General features: G+C 43.2%; 1 protein-coding gene across 1 annotated transcript; it reads right to left on the reverse strand.

The window, feature by feature from the left end:
- Nucleotides 1-4,411: 4,411 nt before the first annotated feature.
- Nucleotides 4,412-10,037, reverse strand: LOC137280350 (uncharacterized). Its single transcript, XM_067811878.1, has 6 exons — nucleotides 9,911-10,037; nucleotides 8,854-9,007; nucleotides 8,433-8,549; nucleotides 7,734-7,883; nucleotides 5,860-5,976; nucleotides 4,412-4,574 (listed from the first exon to the last, which is right to left on the reverse strand). The coding sequence occupies exons 1-6, from the start codon at nucleotides 9,932-9,934 to the stop codon at nucleotides 4,561-4,563; spliced, it is 576 nt and encodes a 191-aa protein (XP_067667979.1). The 5' UTR covers nucleotides 9,935-10,037; the 3' UTR covers nucleotides 4,412-4,560.
- Nucleotides 10,038-12,271: the final 2,234 nt, after the last annotated feature.

The raw sequence follows: 12,271 nt of genomic DNA on the forward strand, positions 1-12,271 counted from the left end.
AACTCGTACCTTGCCGTAATATATAAGCCGATTAGTCACACCATACAGGTCAATTGTTCAGAGTCGACAAACAACGACACTTGACACTGAAGGCAGTGTCATATACAATACAGTAACACAATGCTCATTGAACTAATGCGTGTGTATCAGCATGAAGCTGGTCTGTCCTGTCGCAAAATTGAGTTCAAATTGAATATCAGTCATACTGTCATTAGTCGCCTTCTAAGGAAACATGCGGCCACTGGTGACGTCAAGGATCGTCCACGATCAGGAAGGCCGAGAAAGACCACTCCCCGTGATGACCGTGCCCTAGTTCGCCTAGTGAGACGCGGGCCAATGACCAATGCCAAAGATCTCAGAGAACAATGGAAAATGGGTGTTCGCCTCTCAACCAGCACCATCCAAAGGAGGCTCAGGTCCGCTGGACTCCGTGCACGGTGTCCAGTCAGACGTCCCTTACTTACACAAGCCTCAACGTTTGGCGTGGTGTAATCAACGAAAAAACCACAATCTGATCCATTGGTCCTATGAAAGCCGTTTTCTTCTTCGTGTTACTGATAGCCGTTGGCGAATTAGGAGAAGGAGTAATGAGGCTTATCAACAGCGGATGATCCATGCAGCTGAATCCTTTGGCGGTGACTCTGTAATGGTGTGGGTGTGTGTCTCCTATGCCTGTGAGCTGAATCTTATCACCATTCAAGGGACACTCAATGGTTAGAGATATCAACAGGAAGTACTGGATGCTGCTGTTGTCCCGCATTTTGATAACCATCCCGATAACCATCCCCTAGCTAGTATACCAGTATTTATGGACGATAATGCTAGGACGCATCGTTCCAGAGCTGTTATCGCATACTTGCAGAACAAGCAGTTGACATATTACCTTGGCCTGTGAGGAGCCCTGATCTCAACCCAACTGAGTATTTATGGGACCATCTGGGCGTCAAGCTCAAGTAAGGGATCAACCTGTTCAAAATCTACAGGAATTAGCCCAGGCTCTTCATGACGAATGGCAGAGGTTTCTAATGATGCGCACTCGGCGTTTGATTTCCAGCATGAAGAGGAGGGTTGTAGCAGTATTGATGTCACCATTACTGTTGGCTTAGGACTGAACAGTGAACGATGTTTTTAGAACGTTGTGTACGTTGGACCACAGACATTGTCTGTGTGACCATAGTTTTGGACATGATTATTTGTAACGTTTTTAGTGCCCCCTTATGACCGTCAATGAGCCAGTGTTGCTAGTTGATGCACTGACACTTTAGATGGTTCAGTTAACGAAATTATAACCATGTGTTTGGTTTCAATATCATGAATGACCAGTGTGTTCTGTTAAACACAATCTGAATCAATGCTCATGTGTTTATATGACCATGAGCTGGTAAAGCTACAAATATCCCAGGTTTGCCTCCTGTGTTTAAACAAATGTCCAGAATGAGGATACATTGCTCCGTTTGGGTGATTTATTGTTTGGAAACACAAACGGTTGTATTATACATTTAAGTGGAATAGGGCTAGCATCGACTCACTTATCGACAATTTATTATAATGTAGTCGTCACTTCTAATTACATCCTTGCTATATTGTTCTAATAACTAACTATTCAATAGGTTAGTTCATTCTACTGATTCACCTTGTTGATCAGTAGACAGTTGTTTGAAAACAATGTTGTTTTCTGCATAACGTACAACTCATGTTACTGATTTGAGTGAGTGAGTGGGTTTAGTTTGACGCCGAAACTCAGCAATATTTCAGCTCTATGGTGGCGGTCTGTAAATAATGGGGTCTGGGTCAGACAGTGCAATAATCAACAGCATGAGCATCGATCTGCGCAATTGGGAACCGATGACAGCCAAATCAGCAATCCTGACCACCCGATCCCGTGAAGACAAGCGTAGTCGTGGTTTGACTTGTTGATATAGTAAGTGTTATATGTAAATTAATAGGAAGATTAATTATTTCAGCTTCATTCTTGTGAATAACACGGCGTTTCGGAATGTATGCTTGCTCTCTTATCACGTGCATGTGGGGCCTACGAAGACATAGGAGGAAATATGAGAGACCCCTCTTTCCTACTAACCTCCACAATACAGATACACGATGTCACAGGTGACTCAAGAGCAACAGACCGACGTAGCATTGAAGGAAATGAGTGTGTCAGAAAATGAGAGTTACTCGGTCAACAATACACCATTCTCTTCCCACAGTGGTTACTGGTTACATCTTCCAACGTAACCTCTGTTCTAATACGATCCTTTCATGGTGCGAGTGTTCAAGACTAGTGATTGGAGGCAATCAGATTTAGTAGTGCAATCAGCGACCTTGTTTCAAAAGTGATCGTTCGAAAGATCTCGGTAATTTCCAGATGCATCGTGAAAACTAGAACCTCTTCCCGAGCGCGATACTCAAATGTTTCTTTTAGACAGAACTCAGTCATGTCAATTTTGTTTCTCCACATTACTTGCATTTGTCAAGTTGAATCTAAGTCCATGTAACACGTGTTCTGATTGGACAGAAAAAAGGGAGATAAATCTGCTACCATTTTTTGCCGCTAGGGGATTTTATGAGAACCGAGAAATATGGCCGTATTAGAACAGAGGTTATTAGGAAGATATGACAAGTAACCTCTGTGGGAAGAGAATGACAATACACGTGACGGAAATAGATTTCGAAACCACAGTGACCGTAACACCATGCCTCATCAACAGAAGTTGAATATCCTTTTCTTACAGAAGAGGGAGGGAGAGAGGAAGCCCAAGTGGACAGTGTGTCCCAAATGGACATACAGGCGAAACAATCAAACAAGTGTATAATTTTATTGATGGCAAAGATAACTTTGTACCAGGAAATATCGCTCACTTGTCTAATGTTTGGAACACTTTCATCCATTATGGGAGCACAAATAGAGTTCACTTCCTTACCACATCAAACTTTCATTCCAAAGCCATTTCTCTTTAGTGAGTGAGTGAGTTTAGTTTTAAGTCGCTTTTAGCAATATTCCAGCAATATCACGGCGGGGGACACCAGAAAATGGGTTTCATACATTGTACCCGTGTGGGGAATCAAACTCGGGTCTTCGTGACAACCACCACTTGTGGAAGTCTTGGTGACTGAGCGGGTTAGGCAGCTGGGTTTGTGTGCTGGGGATTAGGTGCCTGACTCTGAGGGTGTGGGTTCGAATCCCGGATGGGACTCAACCAAAAAAAGTACTAGAATTTGTACTTGACCAAGAAAGTGTCATCTCAAATATAACATGTTTTATAAAGATTTATGAGAAACGCTGAACACTTTAAGAAAAGGGGCTTCACACATTGTTCTCATATGGGAAATTGAACCCGGGTCTTCAGCGTGACAAGCTGGTTACCCCACCACCCTAGACAGACAAGTGATGGAGTCTCGTGCTCCACAATAGCAGGAAGAGGGTGTAGCTCACACTAGTGTGTAAGACAAGTGATGGAGTCTCGTACACTGCAATAGCACGAAGAGGGTGTACCTCACATCAGTGTGTAAGACAAGTGACTGAGTCTCGTGCTCTGTAATAGCACGAAGAGGGTGTAGCTCACACCAACGTGTAAGACAAGTGATGGAGTCTCGTGCTCTGCAATAGCACGAAGAGGGAGTAGCTCACATCAGTGTGTAAGACAAGTGACTGACTCTCGAGCACTGCAATAGCACGAAGAGGGTGTAGCTCACACCTGTGTGTAAGACAAGTGATGGAGTCTCGTGCACTGCAATAGCACGAAGAGGGTGTACCTCACATCAGTGTGTAAGACAAGTGACTGAGTCTCGTGCACTGCAATAGCACGAAGAGGGTGTACCTCACATCAGTGTGTAAGACAAGTGATGGAGTCTCGTGCACTGCAATAGCACGAAGAGGGTGTACCTCACATCAGTGTGTAAGACAAGTGACTGAGTCTTGTGCTCTGCAATAGCACGAAGAGGGAGTAGCTTACATCAGTGTGTAAGACAAGTGATGGAGTCTCGATCACTGCAATAGCACGAAGAGGGTGTAGCTCACACCTGTGTGTAAGACAAGTGGAATCAATTATACACTGATACAGAGTATCCTGTCTCCGTGCAGATCAGTTTTTACCCCCAAACCTCTGAGCGCTAACCAAGGTTCCAATCATTGACACTTTTATTGCATTTTAACAGACAAGGAGTGAGCCCCGGACCCTCGTTCTCCGTGCAGATGATCTGTTCGTTATACACCGAGGGCATTCGATGCTCCTTGAATGGTGCTCTTTATGCAAACCTTTGGTACTTTTGTGTCATAACGAGGAATTGTTTCCACGCTAACAGTTAACGGTGGGATTCCTAATGTGAAATAAATTATAAGCGAGTGAGTGATATGGGTTTTAAGCTGCTTTCAGCAATATTCCACGAATATCACGAAGAGGAACACCAGTAATGGTCTTCAGACATTTTACTCATTTGGGGAATCAAACCCAGATCATCAGCGTGACTATTAAGTGCTTTAACCACTAGGCTACCCTACCGACCCGAGACACATTAAAGCAAACGGCGGGGACTTAAAAATGTTTATTTGTTGCGGTCATTTCACTTGCAGGTACCTGAAAAAGTAACAGATTGATGTTAAAATCAGTATGCATATGTGTGACAGTAAGTGAGAATACCTATCTAATTGAGTATCATCACACTCCAAAGCGGAGTGGGTCCGTGCTATCAGCCACTGGTTTGTGCGGCCGAGGCTATAAAACAACATACACTGACTAGTCAGTAATGATAAGGATGACTGAGTGACTGCTGGTTGTTTTACGCCGCACTCACCATATTCACGTTATACTGCGTCAGTCTGTAAACAACAGAGTCTGGAGCAGACATATTTCAGTGATCAACAGCATGAGCATTTGAGATATGTCATGTCAACCAAGCCGGCGAACCTAACCCTCCAATCCCATTAGTCGCCTCTTATCGTAACGACAAGCATGGGTTACTGATGATCAGTTCTAACCCGGATCTTAAAGGGAGACAAGCATGGATTACTGAGAGCCAATTCCAACCCGAATCTTCACCTGAGACGAGCATGGGTTACTGAAGACCAGTCCCAACCCGGATCTTCAGGGAGACAAGCATAGGACCAATTCTAACCCAGATCTTCACGGATCGGGATCGGGTTTCATCGGGTGATCGGGTTCGGTTTCGGCGGTACGTTTGAGCGATGTCACCGTACACTGACAACGTGGTTCGTTGCTCACTACATCAGTCAGAGATATTTCTGGTCCATACGCGGTTATATACACATGCACAAAAGTTAAGCGCCACTATTTTCATAGTGTCTTCATTTCACCACTGAAGATCAGAAATACAAACTATAAATGTTTATGACTGAATTAGCCATCCATAGATTCTTGAACCTAAGATTTTCAAGATATGACAAGGAAAACGTTCTGCACATGCAACTCCATTTCTGAATACTGAAACTCTAGTTTCACACACTTGGTTTCGCCGGTCTGTTGTGAGATTCTTCCTTTCACTTTAGAGTTAGAAAATCAGTCATGGTGAGGAGAAAGTTAACTACCGCTAAAAGATGGCAGGTGATAGGCATGAAAAATGCTGGCATGCCATGCAGGGCCATTGCAGGGCAAATGGGTCGTCGTCACAGCATCATCACCCGTTCAGTTGCCAAACGTAATCAAACCAATGATGTCAATGACAGACATAGATCTCGTCATGATAGTTACCACTGAGTATCCAAAGTAGCAGATCACAAAAATAGTGGGTGGCGCGTAACTTTTGTGCATGTGTATATTTACAGGCCGCCGTGATGTAACTATGGTATCGTTGGTGAGTTCGGTGTGAACATGAAACAAAATAATTGGTAGCCATATACTGTACCCATTGCTCCTAACGGGATGTCCATCTGTCCGTTGGGGGAACACGTCATGCCAGACTTGCACGGACAGGTAAAGGCCATATTTTTGGGTTTTCCTGACGCGTACATAGCCAGGCAGCCTAGACAAGAACAGGTGAGGTGGGGTGAGGTGAGGTGAGGTGAGGTGAAACGGGGCTAATGTCGTACGTAACAATATTTCGCTCATGTGACATTATTAAAACCGAGCACCTATGACGCGGCCGTTGATCGAACCTGCGACCTTCGCTCTCCTGGCGGACTAGACGAAAACAGTTATCTTGAACAACCAGGCACAAAACATCACAATGTTTCATAATCTAGCTGAGAAACGAGTGATCCAGAATATAGCAAAGCACCAAGTGATGCAATTCCGTTCCTAAATGCATGACAACCAAGGATAAAGACGAGAAATATGAGACATCAATATTACTAAACAGTATTTTATTTTTAGTATTTTGTATATAATATTTTGTATTAATGTTTTCGATTTGCTAGTCTCATCATTCGTTTATTTAGAAATGTTCTAATGTAAACAACTGAACTGGGTACATAACGTCCGTACTGAACGGCAAGTGTATGCGAAAATGAACCCTTTTGTTTCACACTTTTTCATCCTATAAAGTGTTTGTCAAGTAGTTTAATAGCCAAAACGGTACAGATATCAGAAGCTGTTAATTTATTTTTAGCCTTATATCAGTTCAAAGCTTCCTAATTGACCATCAAAAACACACCATGGCTTACGTCCCTTGGAAATGACATCATTGGTGCCCGACTGATAAACGAATGGCGTTAGAACTTATTAGGCCCGTTAAATTTTCAGGTGGTGCAGGTATGGGTGTGGTTCTTTAATCTCAATGCGCAGCTCGGCTACTGTTTTAATCCACCTGTTGCCTGGCCATCGGCTGGCCATGTGGTCAGTTCCACACTGTGATGTCGTGGCAGTTTGAAAAACTACGTGTAACCAAAATGTTTTAACAATCAACCGGAGTGGGTCGCCTTTCGAACAATAGCTTCTTTCACACCAAAACTAAACGTTTTGCACTACCTCAAGCTTAACTGCTATCAGTGAATGTTTGCCAATTCATTCCCGCAAAACACCATACAGTATCACTGTATCAACTGTATAATTCCACACCATCTTCCTTACACGAATCCCTGAATTCTTCATATAGTCAAAAATAAAACGACAAATGGTCCTTGCCACCAAAACCAAATGTCTCAGTGAAATCTAATGAAATATATCAGATACCACACTGGAAAAGGGCCACTTGTTTGAAATGTAAACGGACCCAACCTCAGATTTCACACTGTGCATCCGTTCGCCAACCTTTATTGCATATACATGATCATTAGTTTTAGAACATGCATGCGATAGTCAAACAAAATAAGAGAATTCCAATGATACATTCATCACAACATGTTACAGTTTCCCGAAGCGTGACGCCATGATTGACGTAAAGCCCACGTACACCGACGGTGGTAATTTTCCTCATTTCTGTCTATTTCCATTGGTCACAATAGCAACCAAAAAACAATAAAAAAAATATCAACCAGCAGATCGTCAATATGTTTCGTATCCATTTACATGTCACAATAATGCATATACATTGCTTGAAACAAACGAAAGTTTCCTTCGTCAGTGTCAGTAAACACGCCATTTTGACAAAGTGGTTTCCCATCAGTCAAACGTACGTCAAGATTGTTATACATATTTGGTATTTTCATTGAAGTGAGGTTATGGATGGAAATACACTCGGTCAATCTTTCTTGTGCTTTTCTCTCAGTTTTACAAGTTTTTTTCCATGTGATTAATTACTGATTATCGATCTCAACTTTCGATATTGATCGCGGTACTCACTAGTGCCGGTGGTTCCGAGGGGTTCGCACACTCCACCACCCCCGAGCTGCCTCTTGCCAAGCGGCCTTATTCTGGATCTGCAGCACTCGTTCGGGCCACAGTCCGCACCGCTCTGACACGCCTTGGGGGCCGTAGCCTGGCGACAGGCACCTGTAGCAAATTGCATGCCTTGCTTTGATTATTTTACTGGTTAGGTCGATGTGAGGAATTTCAAGATGAGGTATTTACTTATTCCATCCTAATCAGTGGCGGAACAGAAGGGTGAGTTGCTGTCTTGGTGCTCGAAGTACAAGGGGACGTGGGGATAAGGTAGGTCAGTATGGGTTTAGGCCGCTCTTAGCAATATTCTGGCAATATCTCGGCGGGGAACACCAGACATTTGCTTCACACATTGTACCCATGTGGGGAATCGAACTCGGGTTTTTAGCGTGATGAACGAACGGTTTAACTACCAGGCTACCCCACTGCCCCGAGGAGGGAAGGGTATGTGAGAGTACACTGGTCCGGGTGTAACGCTCGTAACCCTTTAAGCAAATTCAGTCGCCGTTCGTGAGTAGTGCACCTGCACTAACACACGGCTCTCTCTCTCTCTCTCTCTCTCTCTCTCTCTCTCTCTCTCTCTCTCTCTCTCTCTCAGCCTAAAGATCGGTGATCGACACCATGACAAATGGGATACCAAATTCCAAGGAGTGTCCGTACCGACGGTTCCTTGGGGGATCTCCATGAACCCCAGTGACTCGCACTTCTGTCCTGCAGCACATGGACACTTGTTGGTGTAAACTCCATTGTTGTAAAAGCGGTTCTCCACGTAGCATCCTGGAACAGATCCAACCCACAGTTGATACCAACACTATGGTATCTACACATCTATAACAGTCTGAGACAAATCTCACCCACATTTGCTACCAACAGTATGGTATCTATACATCTATAGCAGTCTGAGACAAATCAACACCACTGTCAGTTAGTACCAACAGTATGGCATTTGCATTGTATATATCCTAATAATGACGTCATGAAATCTTTCTTTCATGTTTTGTTGTCGTTGTTGTTACTGCTGCTGCTGCTGCTCAAGAAAACAAAATGTTGTGACTGTGTTTTGGCAAGCGTCTGTACTCACGCGACTTGGACGCCTCTGTCCCTTTTAGCTGGCATTGTCCCGATGTCGCACGTTTCCCCTTCATGGGAACAATAGCGAGACAGCACTCATCCTGCCCACAGTCGCTCTCAGACATGCAGGCCGTGCCCACAGAAGCCTCGGCCACGCCCACAATCTACGGGAGGTAACTCATCGGTCAGAGTATTACAACACGATTTTAACCAATGTGTTTAAAATGAAACATACTTTTCTGTCCGGCAGGTTTAAATCATGGCACGGTGAGCACTTTGAGTCGTATCAATAACTCGTGCGTGAGTGCGTGCGTGTACATTACATCACTGGGAGGTGGAGGAATGATCGATAAGTGAGTGAGTGAGTTTAGTTTTACGCCGCACTCAGCAATATTACAGCTATATGGCGGCGGTCTGTAAATAATCGAGTCTGGACCAGACCATCCAGTGATCAACAACAGGAGCATCGATCTGCGCAATTGGGAACCGATGACATGCGTCAACCAAGTCAGCGAGCCTGACCACCCGATCCTGTTAGTCGCCTCTTACGACAAGCTGAGTCGCCTTTTATGGCAAGCATGGGTTGCTGAAGGCCTATTCTACCCCGGGACCTTCACGGGTCTGATCGATAAGTAGATTCACCTAGTTATCTGAATGGGAAGTGTAAATTGGAAATGTCTCCACTGACTTGCAAGTGGAATCAGAAATGTCGACATATGTAGATATAGTTTCTAGCTCGCTTATCGCAAACCGGCCCATGGTACCATAAATATATTTTCTAATCTACTTCCAAACCATTCAAAAGTATGCCAGATAGAGAAATACACTGATTAAACAAATCACCTGATAAAGTAGATTATTGGATACAAGACCGTAATCACAAAGTGTCACATTCTCTGGGAATTACGTTTGGAATATTTTGAACATACATCAACAGAACATTCTAAAAAGCCTGTTACTGAGAAAGGATCAACGCCCTCAACCTATAGTCCTGAATTTGATCGGCTTCTGGTCCTACTGACAGTGGTGTCATAAGAAATACAAATTAAGTTTAAAAACAGATTTACCATGAGTCCAACGAAGAGTAACATGCTTTGTCCGAGGTTGTGATGAAATGAAAGAAACCTGATTGTCTGTTTCGGTTTCAGGGCCGATAACTCGGGTGTGTCCTTATCTTAGACCAACATGGTGCTTCTCACAAACGTCAGACCAGTGGGAGACCTAAATCCAGGACATACTGATACAAGCTAGAAAGCTGAACGAATACAGTGAACACGTATAGTGTTCTGACCTTAGTTACTCTCTTAAGAAACTGCACTTTGCTAACCTGTGATGAGACTGTGAAGGTAGAAAGATTGAACTCTGAGGGGAAATAGAGGGGACTCTGATGGTAGATCTGAAAGTATGCTGAGGGTAGATAGAGGGGACGTTGGGGTAGATGGAGGGAACGCTGAGGGTAGATAGAGGGGACGCTAAGGGTAGATTGAGATGGCTGAGGGTAGATGGAGGCCACGCTGAGAGCAAAGGGGACACTGATGGTAGATAGAGGGGACGCTGAGAGAAGACATGGGGCACGCTGAAACTAAAAATAGAGGGATGGGTAGCCGGTGCAAACTTGACTCCTTTGTGCCTCACGTTGTTGCAAGTGTCGCCTGAAGTAAGTAGCGTTGTTCGAAATATGCTTCTAATCACCCGACAGTCAGAAGGCGGCGGAAATGGTGAGATGGCAATACGACAGATACATGAGACGTAGCTTGGATTGTATACCCCTAAAGGAGATCAGAATTGAAATCTCTCGTGAAGATCCGGGTTAGAATTGGTCTTCAGTAACCCATGTTGTCCTCCGTGAAGATCTGGGTTTGAACTGATCTTCAGCAACCCGTGTTTGCCGTAAGAGATTAAGGGGTCGGACTGTCAGGAATATTGCCGACTGTGGCGTTAAACAACAAACCAACCGACCACAGGTCAAAATAAAATTACCTATTATGTAAACAATAAAGAAGAAGTTAACATCCACAACATTGTGGTATGTTTGTGTTCAGCAGAATAAGAGCAGTTAATTCTTGGATAAAGTTGGTAATAATGTATTGTTTAGGGTACCCTAAGCAGTGTTTTCTGTTTTTTAAATCACAAGATGATGGGGTAAAGTTAACTGGGTGTCTAATGTTAGACTATTACTCTTTTCTACTAGATTTTCCTGTGTATGGGACCCGTGAAGGTCCCGGGGTTGAACAGGCCTTCAGCAGCCCATCCTTGCCATAAAAGGCGACTATGCTTGTCGTAAGAGGCGGATGGTCAGGCTTGCTGATTTGGTTGACACGTCATCGGTTCCCAATTACGCAGATCGATGATCATGTTGTTGGTCACTGGATTGACTGGTCCAGACTCGATTATTTCCAGACCGCCGCCATATCGCTGGAATATTGCTGAGTGCGGCGTAAACCTGAACTCACTCACTCCAGTGTATGGCTTGCCCAAGGAGTTGGCAATGAAGACTGTTGAATATCTCTTTTCAAACAGCGTCTGTTGCATATGTTCATTCAAGAGTGGTCTGTGTCCATCAGTACTTAAAAATATTCAGAATATCATGTCTCTCATAATTAATTGCAGTAACCGGAACTGTGTATTTACAATTTCCATGATAAATCTTTGATAAGAGCTTTAGGTAAATTAAGAATTAATCTTCAAGATTTCTGTATGAACATGACATGCAAGCAAGGGCATGGTATTTCTACAGAATCTAAAAATGATTTGACCAGTTCTAATTGTACTAGTGGCGCTATAGAGGATGAGTTCCATGTCATATTTCCATGCACTAGGAGCCTATGCTTACGAAAAATGTATATGTCATTTCATTCACACTCTGTGTATAATATCTCGAACTGATCAAGTTAGTTTTTGTCGTTCTCTCCTCTTACTGTCAATAACTGATTTAAGGATATCTTCAAAATTATGAATGAGGTGATTGAAGATATCTTTGAATTGGAGATACATACATTAATGATATCAGTAATGCGTCTGTGGATTATGCAAGTTTATTGAAAATTAATCGTAAATTTATTCGAAGATATCTTGAATTAATTTCTACTACAATTTTACACTATGGTCGTAATTGTTTTAATGATATATATCTAGAGATATCACGAAATATGTTCTTAATATCTCGGTAACGTTTTAAGATATCAGTAATTATGGTTTGGAAATAATCAGTCAATCAACAATGATACATTCAAATATCTAACGTCCTAAACACAGTACTGATATCTTTAAATAGAACACAGGTATCTTTAATTTCTTGAAAAATTGGAAAACGGCTTGAAACGGCGCTCCACCGCAGGTGCGACGTGTAACACGGGCAGAGTTGGTTTCCGATGGGGAAGCGTTCACGTACTTTTGCTTCGAAACCAGTTTCAATCCAGTTGTCGTAA

Source organism: Haliotis asinina, chromosome 1, assembly GCF_037392515.1.
Source record: "Haliotis asinina isolate JCU_RB_2024 chromosome 1, JCU_Hal_asi_v2, whole genome shotgun sequence".
NCBI classification, from domain to species: Eukaryota; Metazoa; Mollusca; class Gastropoda; order Lepetellida; family Haliotidae; genus Haliotis; species Haliotis asinina.